The sequence below is a fragment of the Sminthopsis crassicaudata genome, chromosome 2 (genome assembly GCF_048593235.1).
Source record: "Sminthopsis crassicaudata isolate SCR6 chromosome 2, ASM4859323v1, whole genome shotgun sequence".
Lineage (NCBI taxonomy): Eukaryota > Metazoa > Chordata > Mammalia > Dasyuromorphia > Dasyuridae > Sminthopsis > Sminthopsis crassicaudata.
Genome location: NC_133618.1, coordinates 372,818,266 through 372,837,832, shown reverse-complemented (window position 1 = coordinate 372,837,832; position 19,567 = coordinate 372,818,266). Strand labels below are relative to the sequence as shown.

Below are 19,567 nucleotides of genomic sequence, written 5' to 3'. Positions count from 1 at the left end.
AAAGATTCAAAATCCTTGTTATTGGCCTTCTAACATTTCATGGGTATCAGTCTCTGGGTGGTACAGTAACTTCTCTAAAGATCACAGCACTACAGAACCTAAGTTGCCTGACTTATAGGATTCGTACTTGTCAATAGTATTTCCTCTGGCATTTCACTTCTTTCTATCCTGTCTCCCATTTTGTCATGGATTTTGATTTTGCTTTAAGCACAAATAAATTATACCATTCAAGTTAAGAGAAAGATTGTAGATTTTTGTAGAGACTCTTCTAGGGTAAGATGAGAAACTATATCATCTGTTAAATGAAAAATCAGTGTTTTAAAATACTTATGGATAAATGCCTTCCTTCCTTTGCAGGAGTAAAGAACTTTGGAATAATACATACTATGTCAGACATGTTTGATGTGTGGGGTTGCTCTTTTATTCTTTATTATAAGAGTTAGCTTACAAGTTAGGAGAGAGAAGAAGAATATATGCAAGAAGTGAAAGTAAAGGACAATAAAAATGAGATAAAGATATTTGTGTATTTTTAGAAATTAACTTTTTAGAATTTCTCTTTCCTGGTATTTTAATTTGACATTTTGCTGTTTTTCAGAGAGAAACTTAAACTGAAGGAACGAGAAGAAGCATGGGTTAAAATAGAAAATCTAGCCAAATCAAATCCCCAGGTACTGAAAAAAAGAGTAACATGAAAACATTTGGGGGTTTTGTTAATTGTTATTATAAGATCAGGTATTTGATATCATCTTAGAGATGGGAAAACAGTTCTACTAATAATGTATATGCACTATCTGCAATAAAAAATACTTTTAAACTTTGTAAACTTCCTCTTGTGCAAGTACTTATTTTGTGTGTCCCTCACCATTACCCTGCAAAAAAAAAAAAAAAAAAAAAAAGTACCTCAGAATTTAGAGGGTTTTTTTTTTAAATATGTAATTGATCTTGTTACAGCTATGAAATATAAATTAAATGGCTGTCTTATAGTCCAATGAAATTCTTATTGGGACCGTCAGTCTTTGAACTGCAAGTACAGCCTATTTCTTTTCTGACAATTGTCATAGATTTTTTTTTTTTGAAAGCCTGAAGCAAAATCTTTTGCAAGCAAAGATATTCTCTTTTTTTTAAAAATATACAGATTTTTTAAAAAGGAGTTAAATTTAAATTGGGGAGTTTTTTAGGTTTTTTTTTTTTTTTTTTTTGCTGAGGCAATTGGGGTTAAGTGACTTGCCTAGGATCACACAGCTAGGAAATGTTAAGTATCTGGAACCAGATTTGAACTCAGTTCCTCCTGACTTCAAGGCTAGTGCTCTATCCACTGCACTACCTAGCTGCCCTATTAAATTTAAATTGTAAACAAAGCGGATAACTTTTTATTCTAGAACTCTTTTATTCTTTAATAATAACTAAGTGTGCAGCACATAATACTACAATTTCACAGAAGTTAGATCTGGAAGACCACACTAGAGCTCATATAGTGGCAACCCCTTATTTTACAAGTGAGGAATCTGAGGCATAAAGGTGTTACGTGACTTGCCCAGTCACAAATCTAGTAAGTAGCAAAGCCAGGCCTTGAACCCAGGCTTTCTGACTCTGAAATCTGGGCTCCTTTCCTTTGACTTAGGCTTCTGGGGCTATGTATGTTAAGTGTCAGTCTGGCTTTTACCTTCATTCATCAGAGTTCTACATATCTAATTTTTTTAATTTAAAAAAAGAAAGAAAAGAAAGTTTCTTTTAAAACTGAAGGCAAGTAAAAGATTGTAAATCCCAAATTAATTCCAGCTTTGGCAGGAAAGCTCTTTGAAAATGAGACCTTTGTTTTGTGTACATCTAGTATTTGTAAATTCAAAATAATATCAGTTGTGAAGTTGTATTACCTCTTGCCTTCTAATTGATATGTCACTCTGATTCTAATAATGCCATTTATTGAACATCAGTCACTGAGTCTTTTCCACACCAAGATTTTATCCAGTTCTTCTACTCTGCAAAAAATGATTTCCTAACATAGTAAGAATCACTGGGTGAATCTCAACATTCAGAGAGACACCCAGTAGTATTTCTATGGGGGTCTGTAGTTATTTTTGTTTTCTTATAGGAAAAAATTAAAGTTTTCTCTTTCTAGTTTCTCTCTAAAGCTAGAAAATATATGTTTTTTAATGATCACTAAGTCTACTTTATGAACAGTCTCTTTTTTATCATTTATTACCATTCTAGTCCAACAGGTTTTTGGCAAACAATTTAGTTAAATCTTAAGAGTATATTACTGTGAGGAAAGTAAAATTCTGTTTGATCTAGATTTCATGTGTATAAGTAAGAGTGATTTGTATCATAAAATATGTATTTGATATTCAAAATTCTCAAAAATGCCTTTAAAAAGAATGGTAACAAAGAAGCAAGTTTTATTCCAAATTCCAACATGTTTATTCCAGTATGTTTATGAAAATATTTTATTATTTTTCTGAGCTGCAAATTAAATCTCAATCATTATACTAGTTCATAAGTTATTTCATAAGACTAGAAAAATTAACTATTTAAGTCATATTACATGGAAATATTTTACTACTGCTTTATAGTATATAGTAACATGATACTGTGTAACTTTTTCAATACTTTTTTTTAAAATTGTATTTCTTTTTATGTATAAGTTTATGCTAAGCACTTTCTTTTTAATAGGTTCATAGTATATTATACTTGTAATTTTTTTAAGCAAATGAATTTCAAATAATATTCTTAACTCCCCTTACAAAGTTTCTTAATAGGTACCACCAAACTGTAAACTGATAAGTGTCTGAACCCTTATATGTATGTGTGTGCCTAATGTTGCAAAAGTATCTTGCTTGGATAAATTATTAACACTGATGCTATACTAAACAAACAGTTGAAAATTAACAAGCTGAGAATTTGTTCTCTTTGAAGTTGAAGTCACTGTCTTATAAAACACAGACACATACCACATATGTAGTAGATGGGCCCTCTAATTGTGTTTGCATAAAATACAGAAATTGAGTTAAAATACTTTATGTCTTACCCTGGAAGAACTAATCAAGTATGTGGGCTGAGTACATTCAGTGAATATGGGTCTACTTTTGGTACTCATTATAGCATAAGAAATATTTTTCTTCTTTTTTCCTTCCTAATTATTGAATTTTCTAAAATTTGATTGCTATCTTCTTGTCATTCTTTTGCAATATTCTTGTAACTTTACCAATCATGTAAAAATAATAGTTTTAACCCAGTTATAGTCTTCAAATAAACCATTTTGTAATAGCAGTTATAAACTTTTATATTGCACTGTGAATTTAACATTGTTCTGACTTTTCATCTCTGTACCATTTGTGACTAAATCATAGTAACATCTGTCAAGCACCTTTACTGTTTGTTACGTGATAGCATTTGAAAATGGAAAATACTTCATGGATTAAAATTTCAGAGTATGAAATTAGAGGACTTAGCATATGTTCTTTAAATTATTGAGAGAAAACACTAGTCTTATTATAAGCATTTTAGTATATTACTTACTGTCCTGTGTCTGAAATTTTATAGATTCTATTAATTGTTCATTATATAACCAACTAATACTAAAGAGTTTCTATAAATAATACTTTAAGTGATTGAAGCTAGTTTTCAGTCCCATATCTGACTTTTGGTAGAATGTGTCATGATTGTTTTATTTTTATACTAGAATTGCTAATGGCTTACCATATGTTCATTGTTATATATTTAGAAAACTTGTATTTTACTTAGCGCTCATACTTTTTCCCCAGTTTAAAAAAAAAAAGTTTCTGTTTACATCCTTTTCTTAGATACAGAAAGCAACTATATATAGAGGTTTGCAAGGTTTGGGGTACTTTAAGAAGTATTCAGTTCTCATCAGACACATTATAATTAAGCTTTTTAATTACCTAAAACAAATTACTCCTTGAATTAAATACTACTTCACCTGGCAATAAAATGCTTTGAAGTGTGTAGTGGTTCCTTCCTAACTGAGAGTGACAACTTTAACAATTTGCATTTTAGTACACAGTGTATAGTGAAGCCAGTTCCCTGAATCTTCCAGTTGCAATGGAAACAGATGGGCCTTTATATGAAGATTTACAGATGCTGAGAAAGACAGTCAATGAAGAGTCACGTCAGGTAAAATTATATGGAGATAAGTTGAGCTGCTCTTAATAAATACGTAAAATTTAGTTGATGGTACTATATGTACCACTATCTTTGTCTTAAATTAACATGATAATTTAATTACATAGCAGGCTTCACCCATGGTTCTTATACAATAGGGTCTCTAGTATTATTAAGAGTTAGGTCTTTTTTTTTTTTTTTTTTTTTTTTCAATTAAATACCCTGAAATCTGCATTTTCCTTAATCAGATTTCCATATTAGTTTTAACTTCTGTACAACTCTTATTCTTAAAAACAATAGCAACCTCCCACATCCTACCTCCCTAGCATATTCTTTTGCTTTCCTGCTATTTCAGTTCTAATTCCAAAGCAGTCTCTTCTCTCTTTGTCCAAATGACTAATTCTGCCCATGATCACACTGGAAACTTCAAGTTAGAATAATTCTTTTTTTTTTTTTCTCTACTCAAGCAGGAACACAGGAACTAGCAGGTGGGGAAGAATAGGGCTGCAAAAGTTAGGGTCACACTAGTCCAGCATCTCATCTGGACTTGTGATAAAGACTAGTGAAGGGAATATCATGAGCGTACCTCCCCAGCTTCTTTGCAATGAGTAGTCCTAGAAAATTGCCTAAGGAAAAAAAAAAAAGAAAAGAAAATTGCCTAGGGCATTGAAGGGTTAAATCTATGCTCAGATAACTAATAATGTGTCAGAAATAGACTTGAACCCAGGTTTCCTGTCTCACAGAGCTTGCTTTTTATCCATTACCACTCTGTTCTAACTCTGTATTCAGTATTACTTGATGCAAGATCAGTTTTATTTTTGTATAATTTCAGCCTAATTATTCCCTTTACCAATCAAATCACAGATCCAATTTAAGCTTGTCATAGTTAATCAATTAAGGCAGCATGGTATAGTGAGAGAAGGGAAGGAAATAATAAACATTTATGTAGCCAGGCACTGTGCTAAGCACTTTTCAAAATAACTGTCTCATATGATTCTTGAGACAACTCTGCAAAGTAGGTGCTGTTATTATCCCCATTTTATAGCTGAGAAAATTGAGGTAGACAAGTCAAGTGATTGGACTAGTTTCACACAACTAGTGTCTGAGGTCAAATTTGAACTCAGGTCTTCTTTTAGACCCCGAGTTCTATCCACTGTGCCTCCTCATTGGCTCAGATGAGGAACATAGCATAATGGGAGGAACCCTAGAATGGGAAGCCAAAATTCTAAATATTTTTTCCCTGTCTCTGCCATTGGCTGTGGTGACATCAGACATATAATTCTCTGGCTTCAGTTTCCTCTTTTATGAAGTATAAGTATTGACCTAGATTGTTTCAAAGATCCCTTCCTTAGCCATATGGCTATCAAGAATTCTTGGTGAATCACATTCCAGTCATAGTCCCTTCTGTAAATATTTTCTAGGTACTTCTGGCCTTGGCTTGCAGCTTTATGTGGGGGTTTGTTTCATTGTTTATAAGGAAACTTTATTTCTTCTTCTGAATTTGTTATTTGGTATGGAACTCATTTATCTCTGAACCTATTCTAACAACTGGAATAAATCCCTAAGATCCCTTCGAACTCCAGTTCTGTACTTTATGTATCTCTGGTAGTGATAGGTCTAAACAAGTTAAACTTTAAAGGAGACTTTCTCCTAGTATAGATCTTATATCTTCTCCCAAGATTTAAGTAGCTCTCTTACTTCCTCAAGATCACCCATTTGTAAGTCATTTGTTAAATGAATAAACATATATTTAGCCATAAGCATATTCAGGAAAACTGAACCTAGGAATAGCTCTGCCTGAATATAACATATATATAAAGGTGATCTTAGGTTCTCAAAAACTGTGAAAACTCTAGCAAGTCCTACCAAGTTAGAGTGGTATCAAGAATGGACTTTCAGATAGTCTATCAGTTATCTGACAGTTATCTAAACTTGACAAGTTTAAAGAAGGTTATCTATCATCAGTAGGTCATCCTCAGAGTTGGTGATTGTAATTTGTATGAGAATAAGGATTTTCCTCACTTAATGAAATCTGTTGCTTTGCCCTTCAGCCACTATGACATATTTCTTTAAGAAGTCACAAAGTTAATTGGCAAAACAATTTAGTCTAATTTCTTTTTAAAAACCAACCCTTTAACATAACTATCAAAAGTTATGTCTTAATATGTGTATAACAAACTACACTTGCTTACAGTTAATTGGTAAGCCTAATTAATGCAGAAAAGACTATAATTTTGTTTTGGTTTTTGTTCTTTCAAATTCAATTAAGTCAAAATTACTTGTGGATCTAGACAGATGTAATAATGATTTTTAAATCATGTTTAAACATCAGAAAGCAGCAGGCTTTTTTTCAAACTCCCTGGTTTAATAGCAGCACCATGCCATCTCTAAATCTGTGAGCATTTTTTTCATCTCACTGAAGTTTTAAAATTATCGACATTTGCAGGCTTGAGGTGTAAAGGACTCCTTTGAAAACATGAATAATCCATATGTTACATAATCTGGTTATCACTATATTTCATACTTTTCTGAGATAATTCAATGCTCTGTGAAAGTTCTTCCAAGAATTATTTTGCTTTTATTTTTTTTAACTTCTTTTAAAACGTAAAGGAAAAAGAATTTGAATTCACTCATGAACCTAAAGAACAAGTGTAACCATTTCATTTAGTTTTTCTTAATTTATTTGAGAAGCAACCTGACAGTGGTTAGAAACTGACCTTAGGTCAGGAAGGTCCTGCCTCTCATCTACTCTCATAAAAGTTTCCTATACCAGTAAAATCACACATCTAGGCTCTGGCTCCCTAGTCTTAAGTTTTTTATAGAATACCACTACAGTAACTCTTAAGATAGTCTAATGATTTGATAGCATGTGGCAGGAAATCAGAATTGACTGAATTTAAACCAACCATAAAATTAGCCAACCATGAACCCAAATTATGTAACAACTTAGACTAAGAAATGGCCTATCACATCTAATGGAGGCTTCATACCATGTGTTTTAATTGCAAGGATTGTCAGAGTCTTGCACTTTTAGATGTATTGCCTCAAACACACACAGTTCTCAGTATTTAGATACCAACCAGTACTTGTAAAAGCAGCATAGGTCTCTGGCATACTAACAACTCTGATTATACCTGTGAGTATTAGAAATAATGTGATTTATAAATACCATATTAAGTCAGAGCTGAAGCTAAAGAAATATGTAGCTTAGATTAATATTTGAATATCTCATATAAACTATTTCAGGCCCAGGATTTTAAGTGCTTAAGGAAAGGGAAGGAGAAAAGGGAACAAGCATTTATTGTCTGCTGTATGCAAAAGACACTTGTTAGAAAAATACTTTTGACATTTAAAATCAGATATCGAGGAAATTGTATTAAAGAAGGATCTTAAAGAATCATCTTAAGGTTTCTGGCCAGAAGCGAGCCCCACTCCTCTTTAGGAAGAGGGAGTGCTGAGCCACAGAAGTGCTCTTGCTAGTTTAGCATAGTCCCTCCCTTCAAAGAATGGATTGGTCCATTCTGGTCACAGTCTTTCTGATACACCCTACGTGTTTCTCCTAAATATGTATAAACATGTTCCCCCTCCCTTGTCATACATCCCATGTTCAAAAATGGCAGAAAACTCCTTCTATATGGTGAGTTGTTTAATATTCAAAAAGCCTATTAAACAGGTTAGTAATTTGGTCAAGTCAGGTCATTTACCCAATAAGTTTAGACTGGATCAGCTATTAACATGTTTGTGGTTTTCTCAAAACCACAAGATTCTCTCTGATTGACTGAATTGGCCTGTGCCTTTCTAGCCCCACAATTCGTTGTTTACTCAAACCTTCTATTGATTACTTAATTTTCTGTGCAATCTTAACCTTTCTTAACTGCTCACATTCTGAAAACCTCTTGGAGAGTAGTACCTGCTATCCCACACTACTTTGAAGCTTGCAACACTGCAAGCTTCTCGCATACTGTACTAAGTATTTTACAAATATATATCTCATTTGATCTTCACAATAACCCTGTGAGGTAGATACTTGTTCCCATTTTACAGTTGAGAAAACTAAATCAAACAGATATGTAAATGATTGAGACTGGACTTTTATTTGAGTCTTCCTGATTTCAGGCCCAGTGCTCTTTCTACTGCACCATCTAACTGTCTGCTTCTCCATGCTATTTAATAATCCTTTGACCACCATAATATATTTTAAACTCCTTTAGAGCAGAAACTGAATCACCTTTTTATCTATGTTTGTGTGGTATTTAATCCAATCCAAACCCTTATTTTACATATGATGTCTCTGTAACAAATACAATTTGCCTATAGTGACTACCTGACAAGTTAGTGATCAAAGTGGGGACAAGAACTAAAGTTTTTTTTGTTTGTTTTTTGTGGGGGGGTTTTCCCCCAGTTCATTATGTAGCCTTTATACCAATGAAGTATAAAATGCAAATCAAGTTGGACAGATTGAGATAGGGTTGTTTTAAGGGTCAAATAAGGAAGAACAGGGAAGGAAGTATAGATAGAAAAGGAATCAAGTTGTGTTCTTAGACCTTAAGGCTATTCTGTCTTTGAGTGTTTTTATATTTGTGTACTACCAAGTTCTAAACAGTCTCACTAAGCCAAGCAGATCCACCACCAAGTTGACCTATTTATTTCTTTGAGGAAATCTGACACTTAACTTTAGTAATTTTCTTTATACTACAACCTAATGTTGATTATTTGATTGATTCTGAGCTGACTATTCCAAGGGGTCATAAGCTCTTAGATCCCACCTGACTAAAATAACTTTGAATATCTGCACAACACTAACTTGGGTATCTTCTCCTTAATCATGGACAAATTGGCTATCAGGGTATCAATTTAAGACTTAGCAACTCATGAAAACCTTCTTCAGGCTTTCACATGCATCATTTGGGGATTGCCTACCTAGTAAAGTATTAAAGTAGTAACATCATTAATATCTGGGCACTTTCTTAGAACAGTTATGTATTTGTTACAACTAGGAAGAGAACTTCAACTCTCATATGGGTATCATTTACCACAGTACCTTCAATGTTTGATACTGTTGCTGGCACATAGTAGGTATTTAATAATATAAATACTTCTTGATTTGGCTTGTAGTATCATCCTAGAAAAGCAGATATTTGGAGAAGGATTTATTCATTTATACAACAATATTAAGTGCATGCTTTATTCAGTACTCTATCCTCGCATAATGAACAAAGAAAGAGTATCCTGCTTTCAAGGATAGTTAAGTGAATAGAATATAGAAATCACTGTAAAAAGGAGTAAAAGATAAGTACAAAAACAAGGTAAATGTCTGTTTTCCTAGAGGCAACAATCATTGAGGAGATGGAGGGAGTATTTGTAGTAGTCTTTTTTTTTTTAATGAATTACATATAATACCAGATTTTTGATGCTGTTATTTTAATAGCTCTGTTCTTACAAAAACCATTGGTCCATAACTTCCAAAGGACCAAATTAAAAGTTTTGTCCCAAATTTCAACTATTCTAGATAATGAGATATTAAGAATACAGCTTCCATTTATAAAATACTGGCAAGATCTGCTTTTGAACCTTTAACATTGTTTTAAAAATTGGTTACTTAATACATACTCATTTTCCCAGTTAGGCTGCTCCTGATCGTTTGGCTTCTATATTTTTAGGAAAGCATAGAGAACTAACAATTGCAGTCATTACTTATGTTAACTTTAAGTCAAGTCCAATGTCCTTTTTTTTTTTTTTTTAAGAAATGCTATAACTGAATCTTTGGCACACTAACTTTTGTGCTTTCATGATTTTTTTTTCCCCATTGGGATGCTTTCTGTGGTTTTTAGTTTATCTGTTATTAAATTTATTTTTGCAAAGTGATAAATTTGAACTAGATTCTTTATCCAAAAATCGGGAATAGTCACAGGACTTGAAAATTATGTTATATTAATGTAAAGAATAAAAAGAAACATCTGGAAAAGAAACCAGTAAAGCAATTTAATAGTTAAAGGTGTTCATTTCCATTCCCCTGGAGAATTTCACTGGGATAATAGTTTTGAGGAATATGTAAAATCCAAATTTTTTATCCCAGAAATTTTATAAAATTTGTATGAGATTGATCTGCTAAATTAAACATGAATCGTATTTTGATCAGAAGAGACTTAAAATGTTTGCAATTCTTATTTTAACAGTCGGTCGGAAGAAAAACAGTTACACCCTTGCAGATAAGGAAGGTCTAAAAAGATGAAAAGTATGAAGTGAAGGTATTCATTATTAAACTTGTACAGTGTATTTAAAATTTTAGCTTTGACTTTAGAAAACACCTAAAAAAGTACATAATTTTATACATGAAGTATTTTCCTTTTTTCATGTCATTCCAACTTTGTGACAATAGTCAAGAAATTGTACTTTAAAAACTTGAATCCTTACCTAGTTTATTCGTTTTATCCTGAATTGAATTATTAGCTGCTAATCCTTTTAGAAAGGGAAAAATGCACCATTATAATCACTTTATTCTGTTATTTTTTTCTATTTATTTCAAAGTTTGGCCTTTTAAAGGAAACTTCAATAGTTTATCATTTCACTCTTTCCTGAAGCCTTCTAATGGATTAAAAATGTGTGTGTGTGTGTGTGTGTGTGTGTGTGTGTGTGTGTGTGTGTGTGTGCTTGTTTCAAATCTGTTGCTGTGATTTTTTTTCCAGTAAACATCCTAATACATGTGTGATTGCCATTTTCTCCAGCAAGCATTATTCATTCAGTCTGTTGACTTGCATGTCTGTCTTCACTTGTTTTCTCATTTTCTCCCTTGTGAATTATAAAATTGATCTCTTTTTGAGCCACTAAATTGGATTATTTAATTAACAAAAGCCCTATATGTGTCACAATTTTTTGCCCTGCAGAAAGTTTAAATTCATCAGTTGCTGTAAATATAGAATTATGGTTACTTATGGTGCCTGCTTCTAAAATGACTAAATATTTTAGATTTTTTTTTTTTAATGACTGCTATGACTTGTCTGGAAGATTCAAAGAGAAATCTATGAAGTACATAGGAAGATTTGTCCTCCAGGATTTATGTTTGTAGTTCTGTTAGACTCCTTTCTTAACTGGAGTTCTATACATTTGCCACCATTCCTAAGGAAAAAGATTCTCAAAAGATAAACTATTTCCTTGAAAGAATTGGAAGTATTCCATTAAGCTAACTTTATAGAAAGTATTCCTAAAATAACATCAAATTAGAAATATTTTTTAGTCTTAATAGTATAATCATTTCTGTAGATTCTCAAAGGACTATTCCATTCCCTAAATAGTCACTGGAAAAAAGATGAGGGAGATTTCTTTGCAGATGTAACTTTCATTTGATGAATTTCTAAAGTTAACACATAATTTATTTTTGTTTTACATACTTGTGCATCAGTTTGATATTCATTTTATCAAAAATTAGTATAGGTGAAGAAAAGTGCCAAGAAGATAACTGTTGCAGTTAAATCACTTGTATTGTCAGATGACATTGTTAAGGAATATTGATACAATGCTCTTGACAGTTAATTACTATGTTTAAATGCGATGGCTGGTTTCACCACATAAACAGACACACATACAGAGCTTTAAGATAGTAATCTGGTTCAATCAAAGGAAAAGAAAAGATAATTGTTTGCATGTTATTTGATTTGGTTTTTAATCAACTACCTTTTTTAAAATAGAAAACTTTGTGACATCTGCTTCAAAACTATGTTTGAGTTTTTTGCTCATTTATTGCCTCAAAAGTATATAAATTAATAGTTTTTAATAGCCTAGGCTATTATTGTTTTAAAGCATATGGTTATTACTATTTTCATTTTTGACTATTTTAAAATATCATTAATGTAAATAGATTGCTACTATTAATGATCTCCCAAAATATGCTTAATATTAGGTCTCCTTTCTTTTAAAGACAATTTCAATTTTACATGCAAAAAGGTCTTATTTAAACCATATCTATTTACCAGAAAGAAAAGTTTCCTAAATTCCAAATGGTGGAGGTCAAGGGACACATGTATTTTTCTGCATAAAAGATATGGGATATTACTAAGTACATTTCACTAAATATTAGTCCTTTTAACTTTCACTCAAAAGTCATGAATCTTTTGTTGGTTTTAAAGTGAAAGAGTTGTCAGTCCTATACTTACCTCCAATTGAAACTATATGAAATTTCCCTGCTTTAAGAACAGCATGACTAATGAAGATTGCTGCAAATTAATATTTAAATTTTATTTTGGAAATAGGAAAGGCTTTCTATGAAATAGCCAGAAATTGGTCTCAGAAAACTTAGAGAAGAAAGTCTATAAAATGGAATAGATGAATTTATGAGCTCATTTACAAATAATTTTTTTAATGCCAACATTTGACACATACTATTTCCCTTTCTCATTTCATTTGAAGAAATCCTATTGTTTAGGATTCCCAGCAGTATACTAAAGCCTTCATCATGTTCTTAGCAATTTTTAATCACTTTTCTGAAATGTATTTCTTCAGTTAGCTTAGTTTTTAGCCAACTTCATTGCATTTTTAATTTCAGGCACAGAAAGATCAGAAAAAGGATCGTCCTCTTGTGCGACGCAAGTCAGAACTGCCTCAGGATATCTATACCATGAAAGCCTTGGAATCCCATTGCAGAGCTGATGAGATAATATCACATGATGGGCATTAGCTTATTACCATGGAATATATGGGGAGGAGGCATATTATTTTCGACTTAATAGAAAATACATACATCTTGTGCCATACAAATCAGTTGTACTCAAAGTCAAAAGCTTTCTTCAACCCAGTTCTGTAGGCAATAATTTAATTCAGCATACAGCTCAAGATCAGTAGTTCAAACAATGGTAAATTATCAGGCTCCATTTTCAGAACCATGGGTTGATAAGTATTAAATGACCACATTATTCAGGTGGTGGTGCCGCCATAACCCCAGCATATTCTAAATTATGAGCATTTCAGTTAAACATTAGAGCCAAATAGAAAAGCACCCTGATCATAATCAACTCCATATTCCAACAGAATTTGTAAACATTAAAAATAGCTGGTACTATGATAATGTCAAATGTTTCAGAATTGAAAGTACCTTTAAAGTATTACACATTTTAAGACTTTACAACCTTGAAATTATTTCCACATTGTTCTATACCAGCAGTTTTTAAAGTACATGAAAATGATTATTTCATATTTTAACAGAACTTACAAAAAGTTGACTTATGACAATCCTTCAGTCACTGTTGTTTTTCTATGTTATTTCTTTACTTTGGATAGAGACATGTGTATCGTATCTTAGTAGTTTTACATATATCTAAAGCCATATCTTCGGATCTTTAATACAACACCAGTATTCCAGGAGTAAAATGGTAGAAGAAATTTGTTTTCTTAAGAGCTTTTTCTGTCTACCTTAACTGGAATTGGATTAAATTTTTTAAAATGTTTCATTTTCATTTTCCAAATTTTATTTTGCTTTTAAATGAACATTGTTGCCCCTTATCAAGGCTCTTGAACCTTAATAAAATATTTGGGCTCTAAGAGTTCAGAATTTTGTAGAAAAGTTAGAATAAAGTCATTTTAAGTTGAATCATTTCTTGGCCTAGCCCAATCTGCTGCCTTCCAGCAAAAATAAACATCAGTTATATAATGTGCCAGGTGTTAAAATGACATTGTTCTATGTCTTTAAGTGTTGGTCTCAGAGCTTATAGGAAGCAACAGTGGTGATAATTTTACGTAAATGTATATTTTTTTTCTGTTGAAAAGAGCACACATGTTACAAATACACCTCACAAGTAAAATGAAAATGCATCTGTTTCCATTTAACTTCAAATGCTGCTATATATTCCACAAACTTACTTGCATGTAATGTACTTTTTGTTTTAAATGGAACAGCACGAGGGAGGGGAGGGAGGGAACTCTAACTTAGTGCTTTGTCTATTTTTTATTTTCTCTCAGGGTGGCCAGTATTTTGACTTATTTATCCTGCTTGAAAGCTGTTTGAGATGTGTTCTGCTATTCTAAATGGGTGGTATTAGTTTCTTTTGTCTCTGACAGTAAGATGATATAACTTGCAATGTTAAATGTCAATGCATAAGAAGATAATGTGGCTTCTTTAAAAAAATTTTTTTGTTCAACAATAAAATGAGGTCTCCTGCATCCATAAAAGACATTGTGAAAAGCAGACATATAAATAACTTGTGCAGATGTAGTGCCTGCTATCTGTCAGTTTCATTTAAAATCCATTTCCACTGTTTTATTTCTTTTTGTTTCGGAGGAAAATCATTTGGGGGGGAGGGGATTTATTGTAATGAGAGAAAACTAATTAAAAGACTACCCCTGCTTTAAAGTGGAAAAGTCCACTTTGTAAGAACAAATATTTCCTGTGAAACTTGAAATGTATCTGCTTTACCATTATGAAAATCTATAATTTAAAAAAAAAGTTTAGATGCCTTCTCCTTTTGAGGGAAAAAGGGTGCTTTTTTATTGTATAAAGCAGTGTCTTATGTATTTTGATATACCATTGTTTGAACTTCCATCTTTAGCTGGTAGATTATCAATAAATTTGATTTGGGGTGTTCACTATGTGCAAGAGATTTCTGAAAAGAGGTAATCTTTTTTGCTCTAGAGGAAAAAAGCATATATATCAATGTTTGGTTGATTATGTAAAAGCTCAGCTTTTAAAGAACATCTCTGTTTTATTTCTGCTCTTTATTGAAGTTAAACATTCACCAAAAAAAAAAAAAAAAAGATAAATCTGATGATGGTTTTTTGGGAGAAACTAATTTCTGCATAGGCAAAAGTATGACCTGATACAGTACTTTGGCCCATTCAAGTTTTCATAGTCAATACTAAAATTCACTTATGCTAACTATTCAACTTATTGTCCAGGTATATCTTGTAATTTATACTGAGCTAATTTTAAGACTACTCCATCAAAAGTAAGCTAGAATTTTGGTGACTGTTTTTCTTCAGGAAGTTCTGTGTTTAACATCTTTACATTTTCCAGAACATACCTGTGCATCAGGAATGTCAACAATATTACAAGTGTCTTTTTAGTGTGGCTTTAGTATGGCTTCATTTTAATATTGTACATACATTGTACTTTGTTTATGGTAATAAGTAATAAAAATGTAGACTTCATATTTTGTACAAAATGTCCTATGTACAGAATAAAAACGTTCATAGAAACAGCAAACGTAGGTAAGTGGCACAATTATTTTTCATTAGACAATATCTGTAACTTTATGCTTTAGTGAAATGTTAAGTTCAAGTGTACCTACATATTTTTTAACTTTTTGTAATTCAAGACTTTTTGTTCTGACATTGTTTATGAAGAGAAACTTCATACACTTGCCATTTAATATGCTCTTTTATCTAATTTTAAAATTCTAAAAATGGTGTATTATATGGTCTAAATAAAGAACATGTGAGTTTTACTTGTTCATCATGAAACTAAATATAGCTGCAAGTGCTGAGAAACCTGCTTCTGGTGAATACTCAAAATAACATTGACTTGGTTTTGGTTTTGGTTTCATCCAGAACACATAGAAAGAAGCTTGCAGTTAATTAACAATTATTTTTTTAAATGCTCCATAAACTAATTTTAAAGCTTTGTTAAATAAAATTTTCATAGAATGATGTCTTTTTTAAATTGCCAATCTGACCCATTTTCTGATTAGCTGACACAAGCCAGAATCAAAGGGGAGTTTTGGAACTTTCAGAAATAACACTACTTGAATTTTGTCAGTTACATATAGTTTAAGGAAAGTACTAACTAAGCAAAATATAAGAGGTTTTGAAAAAAAAATAGTAGCCATTTATAACATTGGATGCCAGATAATTTTTCTTCCAACACACTATTAAATTGGTTATGATCAGTAATGCTGTTTGAGATTAATGAATATTATTAATTGCTCTTCAAAGAAGAGAGAATGCTGTCCAAAATAGACAAGAGAACAAGATTCTGGTTCCCTTTCCACAATTACTTAACTCGCTTCAGACAAAGTGCTCCACTAGAAAGCACTTTGCAAAACTCTGTGTTATGTAAATAAATGTTGGGTGTGATTTTTTTAAATACATAAATATTACACCCTGGAGCTTCAAGATGGCTATGAGATAAATTCTGCTTAATGATAGATGCATCATTAATGCATCCTAGAGATCAAAAGCTAGGCCAAGCTATACTATTAGTTCTTCCTCCCTAGAAGTTAATATTAAATACTGTAGGAGTCTGATAAAGAAATACAAAGAAGAAAAGAGAAAAGAATCCCATTCTCAAAGTATCGGCACTTAACAGCAGTGTTTATGCTAACACTGTTTTTTTAAATGAAAAATTGTTTTTTCATTGAATCAAGCCAAAAAGGATATAAGTTCACTCTCATTTTCCAGAAGAGAAAATAGGTCCATAGAGAGAGAACTGTCTTAACTCGGTCACAGCAAGTTAGCTAGCTAGCTAGAATAGCAAGCTAGAACCCAGAAATTTACATTAGGCTGTTTTCCCTCACATCCTATTAATCCTATTAATTCAGTAAATCTTACATCACCTGACATGCTCACTGCACTTCTAGGGATAGAAAGCTTAGAGAAGGATTAGCACAACTTTCACGCTGTACTTCCTATGTCACCCAACCACATGAGGTCACACTAGTTTAACATTATGTGACCACCAGGGACTGAGCCACAGCAATTCATGAAGCCTTAGTACTGAGGTGTGAGACAGCATAAGTGGAGAAAGCCCCTGTCTAATGATCACATGGATTCTTGAAATCATTTTCTTCTAGAAGAAAAAAAGGATCTCATGGTCCAATTTCTAAGAACACTAACATTGGATTTGTTATAGAAACACACTAGTATGCTGAACTTGGGTTTAACCTTTAAACTTTGTGGTATTGTTCTTTTTTAATAGCTAAATGCTATACTCAGATAAGAATGAAAAGGACCATTTGCTTGTCTTTTTCTTATTCCTATTAATTAAAAAATTAAGTAGGACAGGATCTTTTTTAAAGTCCATTTGGTAATGCATTATTGGAAAAAGCATAGAACCTCAGCCAAATGCGCATGTGGGAAAAGGACAATGAGGTTCTGCAAAAAAAGAGATTATTATCCCAGAGACATGAATTTCAAATTTTGATGTTCTCCTCTAAAATGTGCATCATATAAGCTGTCTCTAAGCAAATAAGTATTTTATAAAACCATTTTCCTGTTGACTTCCATAGTAATTTAGTAGAACCACAAAATCCACCTTTTTCAATGGATCTCAAATTCTTACTAGTTCTTCAGTTTGTGGCAAAGACATCTACATAAAAATTTGTCTCTACCAGGTCCTGCTCCTTTTCAATTACATAAACATCACAAAGATATTTTTGGGACAATTCCTACTAAAGGACCATAAAGTTTAACACTGGGAACAGTTTTTCTGATAGAAATGTTCTGGAGAAAATCACCTGTAGGTTCGGATAAGACTAAAACAGACTTTATCTGCTAATTTTGCTTTTTGCTTTTCTGTCTAGTAAAAATAGAAATGACTTCTATTATAAGGGACTATAATAGTCCCTAATAAATTAGAATCATCTTCTTACTTCATAACAGATTCTATCAAATCTTAACTGATGATTTTTGTGGTAGAACCTGGAATGAAACTAAAAGGAAAGTATGGAAAGAAAAGTTTACCGTTAAATCACTGCCTTTTTTTTTTTTTTTGCTCATCACTGAGTACAAGATTCGTAAAATTCCATGAGCAAATTAGTTACCTGCTTCTCTTCACAGTTGTCAGAAAACTACAGACTAAAAGGCTTCCCAAAATATTCAATGGAAAAAAGTACTTTGAAGGCAATTAACAAAATGCTTGAATGTTTAGAACTAATATAGGAATGAAGCATCTTCCAGAGAGGAGAGCTTTTTAGATAAACTTTTGAAGGAGTGAAAACTGATTTGTAGAAAATAGTGGTGATTCTTATAAGAGAACAGAAAAAACAAATTTCTTTTTCAAACTGTATTTGAAGTAGAAATAAGCTAACCACCTCAAGAAGCTAACCCATTTTCACTATCTCCAGGATCAAACAACTTGTTCTCTTTAAAGTGAATTAGATACTGTTTACCATTATTCCAGAGAGATGTTAAATGGTCAGTGTTCACTTTCACTTCACACACTCCCAAAAAAATTAATGAAACACTGTTAAGTGAAGTGGGATGTGGATATCTTTTGTTTGTTAAGGAGGGGAGGGAGGGGAGTACAAGAAAAAAGAAGAAACATTAGCTTGCCAGAAGCTTTTCCTAAGAGTGTTTCTAGTAGCACTCTAATAGTAATAATGCATCAGAATGTTGGGGGGGGGGGAATCACTTCTCTACTGAAGATAATGTGACCCTAGAAAATTTTTATTAGAATGTTAATATTAAAAAATGTTGATGGATGTTAAATATCTGTTAGGTTCAAGAGGAAGAAGATGGTCATCTTTTAGAAACTTAAATTTAAGTCTTCCGATCAAAAGGTCTGTATATTTTGTGATACAGGTAGGTACCCTATATGTAAAATACAAACTACAATGAAATCATCATCTAAGGTATATATGGTAGAAATTGGCTACTTCTTGATCCAGGAACACCAGTCAAAAACTTATCCAAAATGTTTCCAGAATTCCCTTTTCAACACAATATTATATTATTATCTCATTATAATATAGTCACACATAGGTTTTTGGGGAGTCTTTTCTAGATCACTTTTTCTAGACAATGTTGTTTCTCAAGGTACTACTGATTACAGAATCTAAGCTGTAAAGGAATCTATAAAGGAGTTCTAGTCTATCTAACCCATACCTGACCAAAAATCTTACAACATCCCTAACCATTAATTTTCTAGTTAATGCCTGAAAATCTCTGAGAAGAGAAGGCATCCCATCCCACTTTAGAAAAGGATTTTTGTTAGTTTTTTCTTCAAGCCTAAATCTGCCTCTGAAGCTTTATTATCCCAAATTCTTCCCTCTGAGGACAAACAAAACAAATCTAATATTTTTCTCTTTCAAATACTTGTAGATATTTCATCTTCTGAGTCACCTCCTTTCCCAAATAAATACTCAGCTCCTTCAATTAATCCATGTATGATACATGGTCCACTCTCATCACCAGTTTGCCCTTTTGTAGATGTATTATGCCCTATCTATATTCTTTCTAAAATGTAATGCCTAGAACTAAAAACATTTCTAAAGATGATCTGACATGCAACCATATAATAATATAATAGTGAAACTATGACTTCTTTTGTCCTGATTGCCATTCCTCAAAGCAGTCTTGAATAGTAATAACATTGCCCTTTATGAGTCCACTAAAAACTCCCAGATCTTTTTCAAAAAAAAAAAAGTTGCCCAGCCACACATTCTTCTAGATAGCTGTGGAAAACTTTTTAAACCCAAATGTAAAACTTTACATTTATCCTGATAAATTTCTTCTTAAATTTAGCCTA

The 19,567-nt window shown here is 32.1% G+C and overlaps 1 protein-coding gene across 12 annotated transcripts in view; it reads left to right on the top strand.

The window, feature by feature from the left end:
- The window catches only part of PPP2R5C (protein phosphatase 2 regulatory subunit B'gamma), a 228,043-nt gene that overhangs the window by 193,876 nt on the left and 14,600 nt on the right, over positions 1–19,567 (top strand). For 4 of the 12 annotated variants that reach the window (XM_074291249.1, XM_074291253.1, XM_074291254.1 and 1 more), the window contains 4 exons: positions 596–668; positions 4,015–4,131; positions 10,296–10,367; positions 12,659–12,870. In XM_074291249.1, coding sequence (XP_074147350.1) covers positions 596–668; positions 4,015–4,131; positions 10,296–10,343 — 238 coding nt within the window. In that variant the 3' untranslated portion in view covers positions 10,344–10,367; positions 12,659–12,870. Of the gene's footprint in view, positions 1–595; positions 824–4,014; positions 4,132–10,295; positions 10,368–12,658; positions 12,871–19,567 lie in introns of those variants that run through there. The other 8 variants (XM_074291259.1, XM_074291248.1, XM_074291251.1 and 5 more) reach the window with 4 other exon arrangements.